This window comes from Salmo salar, chromosome 11, assembly GCF_965601325.2.
Source record: "Salmo salar chromosome 11, fSalSal1, whole genome shotgun sequence".
Classification (NCBI taxonomy): Eukaryota; Metazoa; Chordata; class Actinopteri; order Salmoniformes; family Salmonidae; genus Salmo; species Salmo salar.
Window position 1 is genome coordinate 84,336,215 of NC_138301.1, and position 25,032 is coordinate 84,361,246.

The following is a 25,032-nucleotide window of genomic DNA, read 5'->3' on the forward strand; positions in this document are numbered from 1 at the left end:
TGAAGAAACTTTCAAAGTTCTTGAAATGTTTTGTATTGACTGATCTTCAGGTCTTAAAGTATTCATGTCTTTGCTTATTTGTGTTTTACTTGCCATAATATGGACTTGGACTTTTACCAAATAAGGCTATCTTCAGAACGAGAAAGTGTGGGGCTATACAGACCCCATGACTAGTTTTACATTTTGTTAGGTTACTTCCTTATTCTAAAATGTATTATATATATTTTTCCCTCAACAATCTACACAGAATACCCCATAATGACAAAGCAAAAACTGTTTAGACATTATTGCTAATTTATTAAAAACTGAAATATCACATTAACATTAGTATGCAGACCCTTTACTCAGTACTTTGTTGAAGCACATTTGGCAGCGAATACAGCCTCGAGTCTTCTTAGGTATGACTCTACATTTTCGCAGCAGATCCTCTCAACCTCTGTCAGGTTGGATGGGGAGCGTTGCTGCACAGATATTTTCAGGTCTCTCCGGAGATGTTCGATCGGGGTCAATTCCTGGCTCTGGCTGTGCCACTCAATGACATTCAGAGACTTGTACCGAAGCCACTCCTGCACTGTCCTGGCTGTGTGCTTAGGGTCATTGTCCTGTTGGAAGGTGGACCTTCGCCCCAGTCTGAGGTCCTGAGTGCTCTGGAGCAGGTTTTTATCAAGGATCTCTGTACTTTGCTCCGTTCATCATTGCCGCAATCCGGACTAGTCTCCCAGTCCCTGCCGCTGAAAAACATCCCCACAGCATGATGCTGCAACCAACATGCTTCACTGTAGGGATGGTGCCAGGTTTCCTCCTGACATGACTTTTGGCATTCAGGCCAAAGAATTCAATCTTAGTTTCATCAGACAACAGAATCTTATTTCTCATGGTCTGAGAGTCTTTTGGCAAACTCCAAGCGGGCTGTCATGTGCCTTTTACTGAGGAGTGGCTTCTGTCTGGCCACGGTACCATATAGGCCTGATTGGTGGAATGCTGCAGATATGGTTGTCATTCTGGAAGGTTCTCCTATCTCAGCAGATGAACTCTAGGAACTTCATCGGGTTCTTGGTCACCTCCCTGACCAAGGCCCTTCTCCTCCGATTGCTCCGTTTGGCCGGGCGGCCAGCTCTAGGAAGAGTCTTGGTGTTCCAAACTTCTTCCATTTAAGAATGATGGAAGCCACTGTGTTGTTGGGGACCTTCAATGCTGCAGATTTTTTTTTTATACCTTTCCCAGATCTGTGCCTCCACACAATCCTGTCTCGGAGCTCTACGGACAATTCCTTTGACGTCATGGCTTGGTTTTTGCTCTGACATGCACTGTCAACTGTGGGACCTTATATAGACAGGTGTGTACCTTTCCAAATCCTCTCCAATCAACTTACCACAGGTGGACTCCAATCAAGTTAGATAAACAGCTTAAGGATGATCAATGGAAACAGAATGCACCTGAGCTCAATTTCAAGTCTCATAGCAAAGGGTCTGAATACCTATGTGAATAATGTATATGTAAATATATATATATTTTTTATACATTTTCTAAAATGTCTAAAAACCTGTTTTTGCTTTGTCATTATGGGGTTTTGTGTGTCGGTTGCTGATTGTTTTTATTTATTTTTGTCACGTTCGTCGTATGGAGTGGACCAAAACGCAGCGGGAATGTAAGTGCTCATCTTCTTCTTTATTTATAAAGAAACGTGATACAAAACACTTAAACAAAACAACGACGAAAAATCAGTCTCGTAAGGACAAAATGACTATACAGAGAAACAACTACCCACAAATCCCATGGACAAAACACCCCTATTAAATAGGACCTTCAATTAGAGGCAATGAGAAACAGCTGCCTCCAATTGAAGGTCAAACCAATAAACTAGACATAGAAATAGAAAACCTAGAACGAACATAGAAATACACTAACATAGAACATTAACCAAAAAAACCTGAAACACCCTAAACAAACACCCCCTGCCACGCCCTGACCAAACTATAATAACAAACAACCCCTTTTACTGGTCAGGACGTGACAATTTTATCCATTTTAGAATAAGACTGTAACGTAACAAAAGGTGCAAAAAGTCAGCAGGTCTGAATACTTTCTGAAGCCACTGTAGAAATAATGACATGCTAATTGAAAGTCTTTGAATAAAATAATGAGGATTTCTATCAGCTTAATCAAGGTGTAGATTACATATCACATTCCAGTGTTCCAACCTGTAAACAAGGCTGCATAGGATTTTGCTTAATGCAGCGCCGTGCAGCCCATGGCAATTTTCACTTCAGGTATAATGCCTGGCGATGCTTGTGGATTTGACAGCTCTAACACTATTCCACAGCCGACACAAACACTATGCAGGTCTCTGCTAGCTTGGCTCTGATAGAATCTAGCCGTAAGCATAAATGCCCTTGGGATATGAACTTGAAACCTTTTGGTCTGGAGTACATTAATGTCTCAGCAGTGCCACCAGATGATTATTTGTTACCAAGAACATATATCCACACACTGTCAAAAATAACAGTGTGGTACAGTGTTTTGTTCCCTGGTGTACAAAAAGGTCAAAGGTACACATAAGGTAGCTTCAGAGGTACACATAGGAACTCACATGGTACTATTTGTAGATAGGAACTCACATGGTACTACTGTTTAGATTACATGTGTGGATAATCTAGTTTAATGGTACATTTTTTACCCAATAAATTAAATAGAAAGCTGCGTTCGTAACAATGAGGGAGGTGGGAATTTACCAGTAGTCAAGTCGTAGACACCATTTGGATGCATTCATATGGTATGAATTTCCTTGGAAATGCCAGTTCGCTAGTGGCCAATACGATGCGTCAACCATAAGCTAAACATACAAGCTATCATGCTTGTAAACAAATTATGGAGTTCAAAAACCATATTAATTGATTTATTTTTATAAATATACATTTGTTGTTAAATTTACCCGCCGAAAAATGCTGTTATCGAGGTCATTTCCTTGGTAGGTGATGTCAGAGGTCAACATGTGGGAGAAGTAGGAGCTCAGGGATGATAGACGCATTTCCCACTAGTAATTACCAGTTGGAGGGCCATTCACGTGGAAAGGTTGTTGTGCAGTTTACAGCAGCAGCTGATTCATATGAATGTTTTGGTTAAATAAATAACTGTCAAGTCACTGAACAAAAAAATAAACACAACATGTAAAGTGTTTGTGTGAGAAAACCACACATTTTAGAGTGGCCTTTTATTGTCCCCAGCACAAGGTGCACCTGTTTGTAATGATCACGCTGTTTAATCATCTTCTTGATATGTAACACCTGTCAGGTGGGTGGATTATATCGTGAGACTCAAATCAAAAATTTGAGGACTTGCAACTCGACAGTGACTTTAACACCAATGCATGCTGGTTAAAACTTCTTATGGCTGGAATCCCGTTAGCGGGATCTATATGACAACAGCCAGTGAAAGTGCAGGGCGCCAAATTCAAAACAACATACAAGTATTATACACCATTTTAAAGCTTTACTTCTTGTTAATCCAGCCACAGTGTCTGATTTCAAAAAGGCTTTACGGCGAAAGCAAACCATATGATTATGTTAGGTCAGCGCCTATACGCAAAAAAACACAGCCATTTTCCAGCCAACGAGAGGGGTCACAAAAAGCAGAAATAGAGATAAAATGAATCACTAACCTTTGATGATCTTCATCAGATGACACTCATAGGACTTCATGTTACACAATACATGTATGTTTTGTTCGATAAAGTTCATATTTATATCCAAAAATCTCAGTTTACATTGGCGCGTTATGTTCAGTAATGTTTTGCCTCCAAAACTGCCGGTGATTGTGCAGAGAGCCACATCAATTTACAGAAATACTCATGATAAATGTTGATGAAAATACAAGTGTTATGCATGGAACTTTAGATAAACTTCTCCTTAATGCAACCGCTGTGTCAGATTTAAAAAAAGCTTTACCAAAAAAGCACACCATGCAATAATCTGAGGCGCTCAGACACAGAAACATGCCATACAATATATCCGCCATGTTGGAGTCAACAATAGTCAGAAATAGCATTATAAATATTCACTTACCTTTGATGATCTTCATCAGAATGCACTCCCAGGAATCCCAGTTCTACAATAAATGTTTGTTTTGTTCGATAAAGTCCATCCTTTATGTCCAAATACCTCCTTTTTGTTCGCGCCTTCAGTTCACAAATCCAAATTCACGACGCGCAGGTCAGACGAAAACTCAAAGAATTCCATTACAGTTCGTAGAAACATGTCAAACGATGTATAGAATGAATCTTTAGGATGTTTTTATCATAAATCTGCAATAAAGTTTCAACCAGAGAAATTCTTTGTCCTCAGAAATGCCATGGAACTGAGCTACCTCTCACGTGAGTGCGCATGGCTGAGGCTCATGCCCTGCTGGCAGTCCTCTCACTCAATGAGCTCTTATTCTCCCCCACTTCACAGTAGAAGCCTCAAAAAAGGTTCTAAAGACTGTTGACATCTAGTGGAAGCCTTAGGAAGTGCAAAATGACCCCACATACACTGTAGTTTGCATAGGCAATCACTTGAAAAACAACAAACCACTTCCTGGTTGGATTTTTTTCTCAGGTTTTTGCCTGCCATATGAGTTCTGTTATACTCACAGACATCAATCAAACAGTTTTAGAAACTTCAGAGTGTTTTCTATCCAAATCTACTAATAATATGCGTATCATAGCTTCTGGGAATGAGTAGCAGGCAGTTTACTCTGGGCACGTCAGTCATCCAAACTACTCAATACTGCCAACATCCATAAGAAGTTAAGTGTGCCTTGAATTCTAAAGAAATCACTGACAGTGTCACCAACAAAGCATCCCCACACCATCACACCTCCTCCTCCATGCTTCATGGTGGGAACCACACATGTCGAGATCATCCATTCACCTACTCTGCGTCTCACAAAGTCACGGCGGTTGGAGCCAAAAATGTCAAATTTGGACTCATCAGACCAAAGGACAGATTTCCACCAGTCTAATGTCCATTGTTCGTGTTTCTTGGCCCAAGCAAGTCTCTTCTTCTTATTGGTGTACTTTAGTAGTGGTTTATTTGCAGCAATTGGACCATGAAGGCCTATCTCACACTATCTCCTCAGTTGATGTTGAGATGTGTCTGTTACTTGAACTCTGTGAGGCATTTATTTGGGCTGGTAACTGTATTGAACTTATCCTCTGCAGCAGAGGTAACTCTGGGTCTTCCTTTCCTGTGGCTGTCCTCATGAGAGCCAGTTTCATCATAGCGCTTGATGGTTTTTGCGGCTACAATTTTCCAGATTGACTGACCTTCCAGGACAACCCTGGAATAAACTGGGAACTAGACAAAAGCTCTGCAGGTACATTTACTGTTTAATTTAATTAATGTAAATGATGCCTTTCAAAGTAAAATATTCTAAATGGCATTTTATGGGAGCACACGAGATGATGTGGTCAGATGTGTTCACGTGAAATTCATGAGGTTTTTCACTTAAGGGTAGGCCTACACTACACATAATGTATCTTCAAAAACCTTGCAATTAGCAGTATAAGTAGAAATGTAACTGACCAATACTGTTGGTTCTCTTAGGGGAGTTCAGCAGTGTTTTGGCAACCTTGTGCTGCATGAATGGACTGTTTAATTACAATGCAATCAATGCCACATGCCCACTGACTGGAATTGTACACAATACCAATTACAGTGGAAATAATTCCCACTGAAAAGGTGGCATTGTTGTCAGTGACATGTTATGTCTGTGAAGGACATTTAGGATCGGTGCCCTTGTGGAGTGTTTTTTTAATTGATCTTGTGACCAACTATTGTAATTTCATAATGCTGTCTGTATTTGATACACTGGAGTTAAGCCCTGCTGGTACTTGAAGGGTGATGATGTGCACACTAGTGGTTGTTTACACACATTCCTAGTCAGACAATCAGTAGGCACACAGTAGTAGATACATAGTAGTAATATAGTCGTAACACAGTACTACACTGTAGTAATACAGTCCACGGTAGTCACAAAACATACACTGTAAAAAATTACTGGCAGCAGAGTAGACAGTAGGTTACTGTAAATTTGCTGTAAATGTACAGCAATTTATTAGTATAGTCAACTCAACACAGTAGAACGTTCTGTAATTCCAAGATTAATAGCAGACCAAGAAACCAAATAAAATCTGTATATTTTATAATCAGTCCTATTATAAATTACAGAATCAAACTGATGGGATTTGCATGTTATAAAAGAGGACAGAATACATATTTCTATGGTTGCATCCCATATGGCACCTTGTTACCTATGTAGTGCACTACTTTTAAGGGAGCGGACGTCAATATGAAACATCACAGAAAATACAAATTTAACACACCTTATCCATTCCTAATGACTTCTTTATAAAAGTGTAATTCAATTCTGTTCTTCACCTTGCCGACACAGGGGAGAGAGTTTTCTCCTCATTAAACTGTGACTGAAAGGGAAATTAGCAAGAAATAGAGAGATGCCGTTCCCCTAACAGAGCAATCAGTATGATAATTCACCAGCAAAATGCCTAAAAAAATCCTAATTTCTGAGAAGCAGAAGCAGTTTAAATAACTCTACATTAGCATTTAATTAATGTGGCTGGTTAGGAATACCACACCTGAGCATTTAAGTTTGAACCAAAGAAGACAATGAAAGTTTCTGTTGTTTAGGTAACGTCTCTATCTGCCTGCGTGCCAAATGGTACCCTTTTTTCCTACATAGTGCACAGCTTTTGATTAGAGCCATAGTGCACTATATAGGCAATAGGGTGCCATTTGGGACGCACTCTCTGTTTAATTATTCTCAGTTAGAGTCTGGGAGAGAATCTCCAGGGCTTCAATTAGATAGTGAATTAAAGCTATGTAAATGTGAAGTGTGTGTGTGTGTGTGGTGTGTGTGTGTGTGTGTGTGGTGTGTGTGTGTGTGTGTGTGTGTGTGTGTGTGTGTGTGTGTGTGTGTGTGTGTGAGTGAATTCAGATGGAAGCCGGTGTTCTTTAAATAGAGCTGTGTCGCATCTGCTGGTTTATTTCTAAATCTCTTTCTGAAGAAGAGAACAAACACAGCCGTTATTTTTACATTTTAAAGTTAAAACTCTGTCGAGAGAACTGCCACTGTCTGTCTGAGCGATAAGGTGTGGCATTAATTCTCACACTGGTATAAGCTGCTGCTGCATGCTCGTGTGTGTACGTAAGTGTGCGCATGCATGCGGGCTTGCAGGAGTGTAATGTGTAAAAGTGTTTGCTTGAAGTCTGCGAACAGAACGAGTGAGAAGCACCCTAGAATCTGCTGATGCTCTGAGAAACTCAAAGCCTGGAAGATCCACCTCCTGTTGAGTGAGACAACCAAATCTAAGCAGCTCCTCTACCCAGCCCCATACTGGGAGTGTGTCCCAAACTGCACCCTATTCACTAAAAAGTGTACTACAGTTGACAAGAGCACGATGGGTCCTGTTCAAAAGGTGTGCACTATGTAGAAAATAGAGTGCCATTTGGGACACTTCCTGGGAGTCAACATAACTGAATGGTAATGGGGCTTTTTCACCAGGGTTTGCTCTCAAATTAGGCCTTTTCTTTAGCCCTCATCAGCCCTCTCTGTCAGAGCACACTGAGACTGACAGAGCTGGAGGATTAGCAGTGAATTCAAATAAGACTGAGCCACTAGACGTTAAGTTTGGTGGGTTTTGCAAAGGAAGAGAGAGTGTTGAACTTTATTTCTGATGTGGTGTGTCTGAGAAATACCATTGGCTCCTGTTACCCTTGGTGCCAGTCTTCACTGCTTTCTTGCTACTTATGGAATAGTTAAGCCAAACATGCACTGTAACAAATTGTTAAAGCACTGTATTACCTGTTTTAAAGCAGCATACTGTGAATTATGGTGCATTGTGGGAAAGGGTTGTGGAATTGGAAAGAATTGCTGGCTCATTAAAAATTCTGATGGCTTGAATCCCGTTAGTGGGATCGATATGACGACAGCCAGTGAAAGTGCACGGCGGCAAATTCAAAACAACAAAAATCTCATAATTAAAATTTCTCAAACATACAAGTATTATACACCATTTTAAAGATTAGATTCTCCTTAATCTAACCACAGTGTCCGATTTCAAAAAGGCATTATGGCGAAAACAAAACATTAGATTATGTTAGGACAGCACCTAAACAAGAAAAACCACACAGCCATTTTCCAAGCTAGCAGAGGCATCACAAAAACCAGAAAGTCAGCTAAGATTAATTATTAACCTTTGATGATCTTCATCAGATGACACTCCCAGGACTCAATGTTACAAAATACATGTATGTTTTGTTCGATAAAGTTCATATTTATATCCATAAACCCCATTTTACATTGGCGCGTGTTGTTCAGAAAATGTATTCCCACCAAAACCGCTGGTGAATGAGCACATCAATTTACAAAAATACTCATCATAAACATTGATAAACATTGATAAACTTTACAACAGTTATTGAAAGAATTATAGATATACTACTCCTTAATGCAACCGCTGTGTCAGATTTTAACCTCTTGATGGTCGCCTAGGATAGGGGGCGCTACAGCGATTTTTGAAAAAAATATGTGCCCATTTTAAACGGCCTCCTACTCAAACTCAGAAGCTAGGATATGCATATAATTAATACTTGGGGATAGAAAACACCCTAAAGTTTCTAAAACTGTTTGAATGGTGTCTGTGAGTATAACAGAACTCATATGGCAGTCAAAACCCCGAGACCGATCGTAACAGGATGTGGAAGTCTGAATTGCGGACTCAACTTCATCACTTTGCCTATAAATCACACCGTGAGCAATGGTTCATTGAGCACTTCCTATTGCTTCCACTAGATGTCCCCAGTCTTTACAAAGTGGTTTGAGTCTCCTACTGTGAAAACTGACAGATGAGGAGGGCCATCACCATTATGACGCCGGTGCCCCTGGCTACCCTCCCCTTTCGAAACGTTTAGAAAGACAATGCAATCGTCCCCCTTGAATCTTATTGGAGCTCTGGTTGAAAAAGGCCCTAAAGATTTATGTTATACAACGTTTGACATGTTTGAACGAACCTAAATTAAAAAAAAATGCATTTTATTGAAAGAGGAGTCCCGCGGCCGACGGAACTTTTGGAGCAGCCTTCAGAACGCTCTAACAAGAACAAGCTATTGGGACGTAAAGGATTAACTTTTTCTAACGAAAATACATTTGTTGTGGACATACGGGATGGAGCCCGCCCAGAGATTAAAATAGCTCAACCATCAAAGCAAGCTATACAGATACCAGCAAAGTTCTGGAGTCAACTAAACTCAGAATTAGTATTATAAATATTCCCTTACCTTTGCTGATCTTGGTCGGAATGCACTACAAGGACTCCTACTTCCACAAGAAATGTTCTTTTTGTTCGAAATACTCCATATTTATGTCCAAATACCTCAGTTTTGTTCATGCGTACAGATCACTATCCAAAGGCATAACGCGTGAGCATAAAATAAGAGACAAAAAGTCAAATAGTTCCATTACCGTTCGTAGAAACATGTCAAACGATGTTTACAATCAATCCTTAGGGTCTTTTTAACCTAAAACGTTGATAATATTCCAACCGGACAATAGCGTATTCATTACAGAAGAAAAAGAATGAGCGGCGCGCCAAATGTGCCTGCGCAGTAAACAACTCACTGGTCCCAGGCAGTCCACTGATAGACTGAGCTCCTATTTTCTGCCCAGTAACAGGAGACGCATGAAACAAGTTTCTAATGACCCCGCAGACACTGTAGTTTGAACAGGGATTAGATAGAAGAACTAAAAATCACTTCCTGGTTGGATTTGTTCTCAGGTTTTTGCCTGCCATATGAGTTCTGTTATACTCACAGACATCATTCAAACAGTTTTAGAAACTTCAGAGTGTTTTCTATCCAAATCTACTAATAATATGCATATCTTAGTTTATGGGAGTGAGTAGGAGGCAGTTTACTCTGGGCACGTCAGTCTTCCAAGCGACTCAATATTGCCACCATCCATAAGAAGTTAACATATTTTGAGATGTGCGTTGTAAGTGGCTAATGTATAATTGTTTGACACGTTAGTGAGAATGCTGTACCAATTGAACTGATATATGGTAGTATTTCCCTAACAATTGAATGTACGTATATAGGGGTAGATTAGAGTTAAACCACATCCTTTGATTGGTTTAGACCTACAATCACAGCCAGTTGGTAACATTTTTTTAGGTCTGTAGACGAGCAAGTGATATAAAACTACACATGTTCACAAACATTCTGTAATATCAAATACCTAACAGCCAACCTGCTTGCACTAATCGCATGTACAGTAAAATACCAACATGATTACAGTAGCATTAACTTTTTGTACTGTGTACGGTCATTGCTTTGCATTTTCCAGTAACTTACAGGAAGTTGGTGGCAAGTTACTGTTAATATTACAGTACCAATTTGTACTAGCCAGAGATCAGGAAAATATACATTCAAAAGGTACACTATATATACTAAAATATGTGGACACCCCTTCAAATAAGTGGATTTGGCTATTTCAGCCAAACCTGTTGCTGACAGGTGTATTAAAATTGAGCACACAGCCATTCAATGCCCATAGGAAAGCATTAGCAGTAGAATGGCCTTACTGAAGAGCTGACTGACTTTCAATGTGGCACCGTCATAGGATGCCACCTTTTCAACAAGTCAGTTTGTCAAACTTTTTGCCCTGCTAGAGCTGCCCCAGTCAATTGTAGGTGCTGTTATTGTGAAGTGAAGATTTCTAGGAGCAACAACAGCTCAGTCGCAAAGTGGTAGGCCACACAAGCTCACAGAATGGGACCGCCGAGTGCTGAAGTGCGTAGCGTGTAAAAATCATTCTCTGTTGCAACACTCACTACCAAGTTCCAAACTGCCCCTGGAAGCACCGTCAGCACAAGAACTGTTCATCGGGAGTTTCATAAATGTTTCATGAATGGGTTTCCATGGCCGAGCAGCCACACACAAGCCTAAGATCACCATGTGTAATGTCAAGCGTCGGCTGAAGTGGTGTAAAGCTCGCCACCAATGGACTCTGGAGCAGTGGAAACACGTTCTCTGGAGTGATGAATCACCCATCTGGCAGTCCAACGGACGAATCTGGGTTCAGCTGATGCCAGAAGAATGCTACCTGTCCGAATGCATAGTGCCAACTGTAAAGTGTGGTGGAGGAGAAATAATGGTCTGGGCTGTTTTTCATGGTTTTGTCTAGGCCCTTTAGTTCCATTGAAGGGAAATCTTACCGCTACAGCATACAATGACATTCTAGACGATTCTGCGCTTTCAACTTTGTGGTTACAGTTTGGGGAATGCCCCTGTGCACAAAGAGAAATGGTTTGTCGAGATCGGTGTGGAAGAACTTGACCGGCCTGCAAAGAGCCCCGACCTCAACCCCATCAAACACCTTTGGGATGAATTGGAACACCGACTGCAAGCCAGGCCTATTATCCCAACATCAGTGCCCAACCTCACTAATGCTCTTGCAGCTGAAAAGGAAGCAAGTCCCCACAGCAATTTGGAACATCTAGTGGAAATCTTTCCCAGAGGAGTGGAGATTGTCATGGCAGAAAAGGGGGGACCAACTCCATATTAATGCCCATGACTTCAGAATGAGATGTTCAAAAAGCATGCTTCCACATACTTTCGTTCACATAGTGCATCGTAATACAGATACAGGACACGATGAAGACCAATCTATCTTTAACTTCAACAACATTCCCAGTAACGGTTACATAAACGTTTTACTTGAGACGACTGTAATATGTGTTTTTTTTATCAACCTTAGTTTAATTAGCTGACTGTTAGTCACTCTGGATAAGAGCTGCTAAATGCTTCGCAAGTGTGCAATTTTACATTTTGGTCATTTAGCAGATGCTCTTATCCAGAGCGACTTACATTCAGTGTATTAAACTAAGGTAAACAAGAATATACCACAGTCATAACAAGTACAAGATTATATTACCATTACTGAGAATGTTGTACTTAAGTGGGGTATTTCCAAATATATATTTGTGTTAGAAAATACTGAATACTTCTAATCTAATTAAACTGTTACAAAATAGGCTCTGTGAATTGTATGCATTCTGACTGCAGGAATGTCCACCAGAGCTGTACCCAGAGAATTTAATGTTTGCAGATTTCCACATTGTGTACAAAGTGCCCCATAGTGGTGGTGGGGTTATGGCATGGGCAGGCATAAACTACGAACTACAAACACAATTGCATTCTATTGATGGCAATTTGAATGCACAGAGATACCGTGACTCGATCCTGAGGCCCATTGTCGTGTCTTTCATCTACCGCCATCACCTCTTGTTTCAGCATGATAATGCATGGCCCTTTGTCGCAAGGATCTGTACACAATTCCTGGAAGCTGAAAATGGCCTGCATGCTCAACAGACATGTCACCCATTGAGCATGTTTTGGATGCTCTCACAATCAACAGCCTGATCAACTCTATGTGAAGGAGATCTGTCACGCTGCATGAGGCAAATGGTGGTCACATCAGATACTGACTGTTTTTCTGATCTATGCCTCTATCTATTTTTAAAGCTATCTGTTACCAACAGATGCATATCTGTATTCCCAGTCATGTGAAATCCATAGATTAGGGCATGATTCATTTATTTAAATTGACTGATTTCTGAACTGTAACTTAGTAAAATCTTTGAAATTGTTACATGTTTTGTTTATATTTTTGTTCAGTGTGTATATATCAAGTACATGTAAGTACATGCACTGTACATCTGCAACAGTTTACTAACCACTGTGCTTCCAGCAATGCACTATAAATTCTAAGAATACAGCATCTTGTACTGTTCCAGTAATATTCTGTAAATTGTGTTATAGTAAAGGTCCTATAAATCTACAGTTATTTACTGTAAAAATTACAGGATTACATTTACAGTGTGTTTTGACTTGACAATGAGTGACAAGTATATGGCAAAACATCACAAACAGATCTGGAACCAGGTTACATTGACACCTGTTGCTGCTTGAAATGTCAACCAAGCACCACAGTTGTGAACAGCTGTTCTCTTGCTTATTTAGGATATCTTATATTGTTTCTGCACTGCTACAGTATATAATATAAGCATTATTGCATATCTTCACTGTGACTTTAAACTATCAGAGGCTGTTCCCATTGCATACAGTTAAGTAATCATATCGGATCCGTGAAATCTCAAGACACAACATCGGTTTGAAGCTACACAGGCTGCGGAAAATCAAGCTTTACTTTCATTATTTCTCTTTCAAATATCTTTTCATCCTAAGAAAACACCCGTAACCGTAGAATGTGTTTTGAACACCAAAGCTAGAGGCTGGTATGTACTAAGCTGCAGTCCCCCACTATGTGTCTATCGTCGCTGTAATGCAGTGTGCTTTTCACTGAAACAGCTCAGAGTGACTGGAGAACCCAGTTTGGTCAGGAGGGAGGCGTGTTCCTGTTCTGCTCTGTCTGTCAGTCTCTTTGATCTCAGGAGTGCAGAGGTCTGGCCTGGAAGCACCATCAGTCTACACACCACGGGAAACCAAGGCACAGGAGGGGGCAAGGATGTGTGGAAGGAGGAATGGCAACGCCCTCGCTCTGTCTTTGTCGCTCTCGCACTCTGTTTCACTCTCACACTCTCTTAATTAGAGTTCATTGTGAGACAGCCATGACATGCCTGAACTGAAACAGACTCACTGAGTGAGTCACTTCACAGCCTGTAATGTCAATCACTGGGTTTGTTTATTTTGAAATATTGAGTTTTCAAACTTGACTACAGAGTTGGAATGGAGTGAAATTGACCCATAGCCAGCTGAAGATTGTATGATCGGGACAAGATGAGTCTTTCGTATTGAGATCCTGTCATGGGAGCTTCCAAACTCAGTGACTGGGGCGTGTCCATTCACACACACAAAACATTTGTGACTTGTTTCAGGAAACTAGGCATATGTTGCACGTCACTACTTCATATGAGAGGCATGTGAATTATATTAGCAAAAAATATATATATCTAAATGCGTTTTTTGGCCTTCTGGAACATGTGAACTTTCATGTGCCTTAATACAAACGTGAATGCCATCTGCAAATACGAATACAATTGTTAAATTACAAGCGTAGTTGGTTTAGCCATGGAAAAAGCCAGGAACCTTCCCCGCTAGCCATGATTGGCTGTGATAATGAATAGGCTGGAAATACAGAGAGATGAGTTCGGATTGGTCTGCCGTGTACCATCTTCTGTCTATAAAATTAGCTGCTCGTTATGTGTAGCAGTGGCGGTCAGTGCCATTTAATGAGCATGACTTTATTTCTATTACAGCATATTGGATGACTCTCATTCATATTCCATTCCCCCAGTTCAATGTAACACAGATAGGTTTAGGCTACTGCATGATACTCAAATGTTCCCTATACCCATCATGAGGTTGCTACAACCTAGCCTATGAATTCAATTTTACAACGTAGGTGCACACAGGTTTCAATGCCGCTTGCACACTCTTGCCTGCTGTTTTTTTAATATATATATGTATATGTATATATAACGTTAGCAATGGAGAACAGCAAATGTGTTGCTACTGCTCTCAATAACATTGTTGCCCTGAATTTATTAAGCGTTATCGACAAAGGTTAGTAGGAAACAATTGTGATGGACTACTTTCTGGAGGACGATCGTGCCATGCTGACTCTCTCTGACTCTAAAAATTAATCAGACGTTAAGGAAATCCCTGATTTAGGTAAACACATTGTCATTGAACCAGACATTGTAGAGTCTTTTGATTACAGTGATGGGGAAGAAATGGCGATCATGAAGTTGACCAAGTTTTGAAATCAGTGGAATGCCTGGTGGAAGCAGAGTATGATAAGGAGATTCATACAATTCTGTCATTTAATTGACTATGCAGAGGGAGTCGATAAGAGAACACAGAAGGCTGTTGTATAAAACACCTGTCTCCGTATTACATCTTCAAACTGAGGGCAACCATGGCATCCGTGACAGAGAGGTAGAAAGATCTGATGATTGGTATGGCTTTGCACATGGTCAGTGTGAACCAGAGTGACTTGACACAACGGGCCATTCAAGCTGTACAAACAAAATGGAAATGACACAAGACGTCTTATTTAACAAAAGGGGTTGCAGTCTTCTGTGAAGCGTTCATCCATGTATACGGGTAAGAGTCTAGCTACATTTTCTGTGTAGTAATATTATCTCAGAAAGCCATTTGCATTGCTAGTTATAGCCTAATGTTAGCTAGCTAACTAGCTAACATTGAACCTATTTGGTTAGCTTTAGCTTGCTATGACAATCGGTTTGTATTGCTAGTACTCTATGGATTTGGATTATGGTTAATTCCTTAGTTAGCTAGCTAGCTGCATGTCTAGACAAAAGACCCCAAGTTATAGCATATTGTTAGCTAGCTAGCTAATGTTAGCTGTCAGGCTCGCTAGCTAACATCATGTGTACGATCTGTGTAGTAATATTATCTCAGAATGCCATTTCCATTGCCAGTTATAGCCTAATGTTAGCTAGCTAACTAACATTGAACCTAGTTGGTTAACTTTAGCTAGCTATGACAATCGGTTGGTATTGCTAGCACTCTATGGGTTGGGATTATGGTTCATTGTTTAGCTAGCTACATGTCTAAATAAAAGACTCCCCTTCGCCAGATGATTACATGACCCATCAAGTTGGAGGTGATTGCGGCCATCTGTTGTATAATAAAATATTTGAATCTGGAATTTGTCTTTCAGCATCAGTAGAACCTGCCTGACTCTCCTCCACCAGTCATACAAGGAGACTGGAGGATGGTATGGTGCTGGTGGAAAGCTATGGCTGGCAACAACACCTGACACAAATACTTCAGGCCATTGCCACAGATCAAGCAGTACCAGCACTTCAGGTGAATATCATTTTCATTGCATTGTATAAGGTTATTATTCTAATCTAAACTTGGGAGGTGAATTGATTTTATTTAAGGTCTTTATTTTTTGGTCTATTTTCCTGTTTTACAGCTTCGATGCTCTGGAGTCTGGTGTTGTTGTCACCAAGGAGCATTCAGACTCAGTCTGGACCAGGTTTCAGCTGCTGCGCAACGCTGACGTCCTTCCTCCCATAGATGGTCTGCCTGTACAAGCACCACTTGGACTGGACACAACTAGACATGCGTATCTTTTTGAGAAGATCAGGGACTTTTACAACGAAGATACCATGGATATCACATGCCCTGCACCAAAGTTAAGGGCAGGACAGAAACAGGCTCATATAGATTCCTTTGTTCATGCGTGGTGTGGACGGACCAGTTCATCAATGGGGGCGAGTTCCCAGTCATCCGGGCTTTCTGCAGTGCCTCTATGCACATTCACATGACTCACTCCTAACACACACATGCCATATGTTGCTGCTGCTATTCATTTTTTATCCTGATGCCCAGCCACTTTACCCCTGATTGTACGCACATAACTACCTCATCTAGCACTGATATTGTTATTGATATTATTCTTGTACATACTCTATATTATTTTGTTCTTTCTCTACTGGCATTGACACTTTTTGTTCTTTTTTTTATATTGACATTTTTTATTTTTGATATTGCTACTATGGAAATATGCAATTACCCATTTCATTGTACCGTTTACACCTTCTGTATGCTGTGCATGTGACAAATAAACTTAGATTTTATTTGATATAGTGTGTTTAGCAGAGACGGTAATGTGAAGAACAACATAACCTGCACCAAAGTCATATTAGGATATAGGCTTATTGTAGGCTACTACTTTTACCACTTTTAGTCTTGAAATTATTACTACACTACTCACTCTGTTTAGCACATGGCCACATGTGAATCCTTAAAGAGATGGGTGGGGCTAAGGCTTAAGAGGGTGTGAACAATTCTTAATGAGTGTAGACTAAGAAGAGCTCTCCAGTAGGTGTAATAAAAAACTTCAAGAGCCATTTTCTCAAAAGTGGGGTTACAAGTTTATCAACTTTCAAAGCAGAATTGCTTTCCCATTGTTCCTCAAATGCAGTGTATGATATAGAATGCTGTAGCTCTGAGTCTTTACTTTTATCCAATGTAAAAAAAACATAATTTAAAAATGTAGCTTCATATGTCCAAATGGAGGCGGTCAGTCACATTTCGCCTGTCTCCAAAAGCAAAAACGCTTTTTCAGGTTTAGGGGTTAGGTTTAGGGCTGGGTTACAATTAGGATTAGGTTTAAGGTTAGGATTTAGGGTTAGGGGTGTGGGGTTAAGATTAGGGATAGGTTAAGGGTTAGGTTTACGGTTAGGAAAAATCGGATTTAGAATGGGAATCAATTATTTGGTCACCAAAAGGATAATAAAACAAATGTGTGTGTGTGTGTGTGCATGAGTGCGTGCTCACGTTCGTGAATGTGTCCATCAGAGTGTGTGCTTTGTGAGGACTCGGGAGTGAGAGCAGTGCTGTTTTTTATGTTATGTGACAGACCATGGGTTAAAGCATCCAGACAGAGCAACCTGCTGCTCTGAGGGGACCTCTCACTTAGTGTAGCAGGTTGACTTCTGGGAACTGACTGGTGGGCAGGGACGTTAAGTGTGTTCTTGTTTTCCTTGAAGACACATGGCACAGTACGAAGCGGATGCTGCTCCTGAAATGAAATTACTTTGGTGTGGGTGTTGTCTCAAGGCAACAAGGGGTCTCTCTCCCTCAGGGAGTGGCTCTGATCGGTCAACTCTAACTCTCTCCTTTCCTTCCTATTGCTCCTTCTTTGTCCTTCATTCTCTCTCCTTCCCAACTTGTCTGTTTTCGCTCTCTCTCTCTCTCTCTCTCTCTCCCTCTCTCTCTCTCCAGGGTTGAAGCAGATCCATGCTCTCTCCATCCAGGGCAACTATGAGTTGAGGATTGACCTGGAGGACTTTGACAACAGTACAGCCTACGCTCAGTATGGGATGTTTGGAGTTGGCCTGTTCTCTGTGGACCCTGACGATGATGGATATCCACTGACCGTTGGAGATTACTCCGGAAACGCAGGTACATATATCTGAATGACCAGTTCCCTTTGTTAATTAATAAAGTATCAACCTAATGAACTCTCATCTTCAATTAACATTTTACATTTAAGTTTGATTCAAATTATAGATTGGGTTGTTATAGACTGAGACACCGAAGTAACCAAAGCAAAGTTAAGCCGCACTTAAACACATATGTAGAAGCCCCAGTTTACTCATCAAATACGTATAACTCAACAATGCATTGACTATCTATAGTAAAAACCGTTGTGTCCTCTGCAGTAGTTTATTGTTAAGTGCTGAGGGAAGGAGGGATCGAAGTGTTTGGTTTGGTCTCCACAGCGTGGACAGACAGGGACAGAGAAACAAGGACAGACCGTATGCGTCTGCGTATATCTGTTCCCCAAACATCACATCTCAGCCGCAATCCCGTCACCGTGAATAAATTACTACCCAATTAATTACTGTGGTTGACCGGCAGCATAAACAAAACACTGCCAGATGCCTGTCACAACAAATAATCAATTTAAAGAACCTTTTGGGAGTGGAGTACTGAGAACTGAGCACACAGAGAGAGAAGAGGGACAGATGAGAGATGGAGGGATGGGAAGAGTGGGTTATAGAGGAGATGAGGGAGAGAGTGTTGTCACAAGCAGGTTTTGCAGAAAGAGAGAGTGTTGTGTAAATGGCTTGTACACACAAAGAAATAATGGTTATAAATAGTACCAGACAGGGGTTATTTGGCTTGTAACCATAACAGAACCCTTTTTGGTGCTATATAGAACCTTTTTTGATGCTCTATAAATGACCATTAACATAGGTTCTATATAGCACCAAAAAAAGTGTTGTGCTATGGTTACAACCATTTTTGGGGCTACATGAAACCCTTTTTTGTGTTTTTTAAAGAACCTTTCTTAATAATGATTGTATAAAGAATCCATCTCATTCTGAAAAGCTCTTTGTAGATCATTTTGAAGAACCATACGGGTTTTTTATTCTGGTCAGCCATATTATATTGTTAAAACTCCATATGTGTTGTTATTGTATTGACAAGTTGAATCAAGTAAGCTACCTTTGGAACAGCTGGGGGTCACTGAGTAGAGAATTGAGAACCACTGACTGATTTAGTCAACCGTTTTCAATTGACACAAGGCCATACGTGAGTCTTTCACAAGACACCATCCCTGGCCATAGCCAGATATAATATGTAATGGCATAACACAACACATTAGATAAACTGGACAATTAAATTATGACTAAAAGAGCAAATAACCATTTTGTGAACTGTAAAGAACCATTGAAGAGCTTAAATGGTTCTTTGAGCCATTATGGTTCCACATAGAACATCACCCTTCCCAAAGAACCCTTGAGTAACCCTAATGTTTTACAGTGTAATGCTTGTATCCGCTCTTCCTACCTCAATACCACTAACCTTCGACTGACAACATGCCTATTGGACATTTGAATCCCACTGCAGCACACTAGCCTCTCCCTCATACCCTCTCCCCCCTTAGTACCACTGTTATTGTTATTATCACACACACACTCTCACTCACACATTTTCTCTGATCTGAGGAGTATCCTACGAAGCAGGTTTGAGGAGTTAGCGAGGTAACTTTGGTTAACTCTGAGTTCAACTCATGATAATTGGTCATACGAAAGTGGCTCACCTTTTAGCCAGGTAAATTTCTATGGCTCCTTCAGAGCTAACCTTCTCCGGTGCAGGCTAACTCACAGCTAACTCCACTTACCCTGATTGAAATGACTGAGCCACGAGTTGAGCACCAATGAAATCAGATTCCCTTCCTCTTGCAAAGATTGCATCATCATCCCCTTCATTTGAGGAAGACGACTGATTAAATATTGTATTTATCAAAAGTAAATATTTTTTATGTTACATGGTAATGACAGAATACATTTTAAACTTTACCCAGCATCCATAGGAGTGGGAAAAAAAAGGTACTTGTGCATTGATAAGCACCCGAAAGATGGCATTAACAATAAGTAATAAAATAAATACAGCACCTTTTTTTATTTAAACTTTATTTGACAAGGCAAGTCAGTTAAGAACAAATTCTTATTTACAATGACAGCCTACCGGGAAACAGTGGGTTAACTGCCTTGTTCAGGGGTAGAACGACAGATTTTTACCTTGTCAGCTCAGGAATTCGATCCAGTAACACTTTCGGTTACTGTCCCAATGCTCTAACCTCTAGGCTACCTGCCATCCCACTTCTAAAAGCTTATTTCACACAATAGCCTGCTGAATTTGCAAGATAACTTTTCTTTCACATTGAATCCGGCACAAATGAAAATGTGGCACTGACTCGCCTATAGATTGATGTTTCAGAAATGTCTCAATGAAGAGCTCCGTGTTCGACTTGCCATGTGTGACATGCACACGCAGTTACAAGCCTGTTAGAGTTAGCGGCAGGTGGACAAACAATATTCACCGTCGTAATACGGATAAAGCCTGAGCTGGAATGTGAAGCTAACTGAAGCTGATTAGCTTTAGAAAACCCTGAGTAGATCTAGCTTGCATCGTAGGATACCCCTCTGTTCTCAGTGGACAGGTGGTCATTGCGTCTGGAAGCAGCTGGACTCTAACAGTGTTCAGTGGAGCCACCTTGTCCCATCCACTTCCCTTCAGCCAGACAAGGTTACACTGAGTGGACTGCAAATGACACGCTAAGTGCTGCTAGCCTGGTTCCTCTCTCTCTCCCATTGTTTCATATTATCCGGCAACCATTATCACGTTGTCACATTGGGTTGGGGTTATATGTTTTTATCTTTTTAAAAAAAAAATTCTGTGTGAATGCTGAAACGCGCCCAGTCGGAACTGGTGGCGCTGCGAGTTACTGTGGAAAAATGGAATTGGAGGGAGTGGAGTGGTGATGTGGCCACACCCTGCCTGGGCAATTAATGGATTTAGTTGCCCTGATGAGATGCTAGAGAGCACTTCACCGCTGGAGAGGAGTGTTTTCCTTTACTTTGTGAGGCATTATTTTATAAAACGCTCATCCCTCTATCCCCTGCTGGTCACAGACACACCATGAAGAATTACAGAAAGGTTGAGAGAGGGAGCAAAGGAAAGAGAGGGAAAAAAACTGACAAATGAGGGAGAGTGATAAATAAACCACACATCATTTTGCTCATCAAAAGCCTGAAGAGTTTAGACACAAAATACATAATTCTTTGAAATCGTTGATTTTTGTGGGACAGAATGACATCACTCAACATCCCCATGTGTAGTGCCACTGACAGTAAGCCAACTATGGAACGCCGTTTGGGTCTTTGCGTGTCAAAAAAGGTACACGTCAAATAATACTATTTGACTAATCAAATAAGCTTTTAATTTGACATGGCAAATAACAAAAATTATATTATAGAATGTTGTTTGTGCTGAATTTGCACGTTGTGTTTACAATACCGCATTGGTAATAAGGCATTATTTGTTCGACCGAATGGGAAAACGTCTGTGTGAAATAAGAGCAGGATCAAAAATGTTTGCAAATATCTTTGATGCAGATGTTATTACAAACTTTAGCTTGGTACCATCCTAGCTAGCACCAATGCAACCAGCCTGAAAACAACGACCAGTAGAAACTCCAGTCATTTTCAAAATTCTTAGCAACGATTTAGGTCCGATGTGAGTAAATATTAGCTAGGTAGCCACTTGTTGTTCTCCTATTGAAATCGAACTGCAGTTTATGAAAATAACTTGCTGTGCAGCTACTTAACCCTGTTGCCCAAAGCTAACATTATAAGCAGCCAGCTAGCTTCATCTGGCTAGTGAGGTTTGACGTACCGGGTTATGTGTTCTGAAGCTAGCCACAATATGGACTAGCCACAATAGTGGAATTTGCGGTTCGCCTTCAAAATAAAACTCACTCTTTGAAAGTGACGCAAATGGTTACAATTGGTGCAATCATGCCATATTTAGACTAGATAATGTTAAACAAGGTTGGAGTGTTGGAATGTGGAGCATTGGGGTATCAGTCTACTCTGTTAGAGCCACAGAACACAACTGTGAAGAGTTTACACAAATATTAGCATCGCAGCACTTATTGCTGGACCATGGCTGTGGGAAATCACCTCCCCAATCAGCCTATTGTGCGTATTGACATTCATATTGCACTGTACAGCCTTCAAATCAAATCAAATTGTATTTGTCACTTGCACTGAATACAACAGGTGTAGACCTTACAGTGAAATGCTTACTTACAAGCCCTTAACCAACAATGCAGTTTTAAGAAAAATACCTTACCTAAGGACTTGGGATCAATGAAATGGGATATCAGTCTGCTCAGTACCCAAGTGAAATAAGTATGCCCCCAATGCCATTCTAAAGTCTAATGCATCCACAGAGTGATTTCAACAGATGTTTGTAAAATTAACTAATTGTCTTTTGTTGAATTTATATAACAACATTCCAACCTCGTTTAGCATGATCTATTCTATTATGTCACTATTTGCATTCGTTTGCATCCCTTTCAATTAGAGACTTTTATTTTGAAGGTGAACCGCAAATTCAACCATTGTGGCTAACCCTTATTGTGTCTAGCTTCACATAGGTGGGTCCGACCATCATTAATCAAATAACAGTCTTATAAATGTGGGGTATTTTAGATTATGACACCTAGCTAGATAGTATAGCTAACTAGTATAGCTAACTATAGCTACTGAAACAGATTATGTTGTTTTGCTATGTTTTTGGGGAAGAACATTGTTTGCATCCATCAGCTAGCTAGCTTTTTTTATGACCAGCACTGTCCCAGAGCTTAGGGAAGTATGTCTGTGTTCAAGTGAAGGAGCGGCAGATGCGCGAGACAAAACTTTGCCAGCATCATAGCATACGTATCGATGAATGCTGTGACATGAAATACAAGTAATGGTGTAATCAATGTGTAATAACTACGTAAAAAAAATATGAACGTGTTAAAACCTCTCTGGGGATGTGGGACGCTAGCCAACAGCCAGTGAAATAGCAGGGCGCCAAATTCAAAACAACAAAAATCTCATAATTCAAATTTCTCAAACATACAACTATTATATCCCATTTTAAAGATACACTTCTCGTTAATCCAACCACAGTGTCTGATTTCAAAAAGGCTTTAAGGCGAAAGCATAACATTAGATTATGTTAGGACAGCGCCTAGACAAGAAAAACCACACAGCCATTTTCCAAGCAAGGAGAGGTGTCACAAAAACCAGAAATACAGCTAAAATTAATCACTAACCTTTGATGATCTTCATCAGATGGCACTCATAGGACTTCATGTTACACAATACATGTATGTTTTGCTCGATTAAGTTCATATTTATATCCAAAAACCCCATTTTACATTGGCGTGTAATGTTCTGAAATGTTTTGCCTCCCAAAACTTCCGGTGAATGAACACATCAATTTACAGAAATACTCATCATAAACGTTGATAAAATATACAACTGTCATTCAAAGAATTATAGATAAACTTCTCCTCAATGCAACCGCTGTGTCAGATTTCAAAAAAGCTTTACGGCGAAAGCAAACTTTGCAATAATCTGAGTACAGCACTCAGACATCAAAACAAGCCATACAGATACCCGTCATTTTGGATTCAACAGAAGTCACAAATAACATAAATATTCACTTACCTTTGATGATCTTCATCGGAATGCACTCACAGGAATCCCAGTTCCACAATAAATGTTAGTTTTGTTCGATAAAGCTCATCTTTATGTCCAAATACCTCCATTTGTTCGCGCGTTCAGTCGAGTAATCCAAATGCAGTAAGTTCAGACAAAAAGTCAAAAAAGTTATATTACAGTTTGTAGAAACATGTCAAACGATGTATAGAATCAATCTTTAGGATGTTTTTATCATAAATCTTCCATAATATTCCAACTGGACAATTCCTTTGTCTTCAGAAATGAAAAGGAACACACCTAACTCTCATGGGTGTGAGCGCGATTGAGTTCATGTCATTTTCTCAGTCATCTGACTCCATATGCTCTTATTCTCTCCCCATTCACAGTAGAAGCATGAAACAACATTCTAAAGACTGTTGACATCTAGTGGAAGCCTTAGGAAGTGTAAAATGACCCCACAGACACTGTGTATTAGATAGGCAATCACTTCAAAAACTACAAACCTCAGATTTCCACACTTCCTGGTTGGATTTTTTCTCAGGTTTTTGCCTGCCATATGAGTTCTGTTATACTCACAGACATCATTCAAACAGCTTTAGAAACTTCAGAGTGTTTTCTATCCAAATCTACTAATAATATGCATATCCTACCTTCTGGGCCTGAGTAGCAGGCAGTATACTACGGGCACGCTTTTCATCCAGATGTCAAAATACTGCAACCCTACCCTTGAGAGGATAAATTATTATCTGATGTGCAGTCATATTCAGGTCTTGATTGGTCAACAAGCTTATTTTACGTGTCAAATAGCATTATTTGACCTGTATCTTATTTTACACGCAAAGACCCAAATGGCGTTCCATAGCCAACCACCCAAGTGTGACATTCAGCTCAAAGCCGTAGCCTATAGCTAGCAGTGTCCCGTGTACCTCTCTTCAGTCTGTTTCTGTAAATGCTCGCAGAGTATTTTTAGATCCTGCTGAGGCTTCAAAGCTCCTTTTTAAGTATGTGTGTGTGTGTGGTGTGTGTGTGTGTGTGTGTGTGTGTGTGTGTGTGTGTGTGTGTGTGTGTGTGTGTGTGTGTGTGTGTGTGTGTGTGTGTGTGTGTGTGTGTGTGTGTGTGTGTGTACGATGTGACAGTTGTGCGCTCATCGGATCGTTAGGGAGGCGATGGTAAAAGCAGAAGGATAAAAAGGTCAGTATAGAGCCCTTTGATAAATGAACCACAAAGTGTTGTAACCCTGTGGTATGTGTAATGAGGACTGATCTTTAGAGAGGAGAGGAGGCCTCTCTCTGATCTCACGTCATTTATGGAAATGATTGATTGTTCCTTAGTCATTTGGAAATGAATTAGGAATGCAGTGGTGCTCTGGAACTGTCTGATGTAAGAGGGCCCTGGTGAAAGACATT

The 25,032-nt window shown here is 40.4% G+C and overlaps 1 protein-coding gene across 2 annotated transcripts in view; it reads left to right on the top strand.

Annotated features, from left to right (window-relative positions):
- Positions 1 to 25,032, top strand: part of LOC106562973 (fibrinogen C domain-containing protein 1) — a 254,379-nt gene that overhangs the window by 224,587 nt on the left and 4,760 nt on the right. For both annotated transcript variants that reach the window (XM_014128131.3, XM_014128128.3), the window contains one exon: positions 17,838 to 18,017. In XM_014128131.3, coding sequence (XP_013983606.1) covers positions 17,838 to 18,017 — 180 coding nt within the window. The remainder of the gene's footprint in view (positions 1 to 17,837; positions 18,018 to 25,032) is intronic.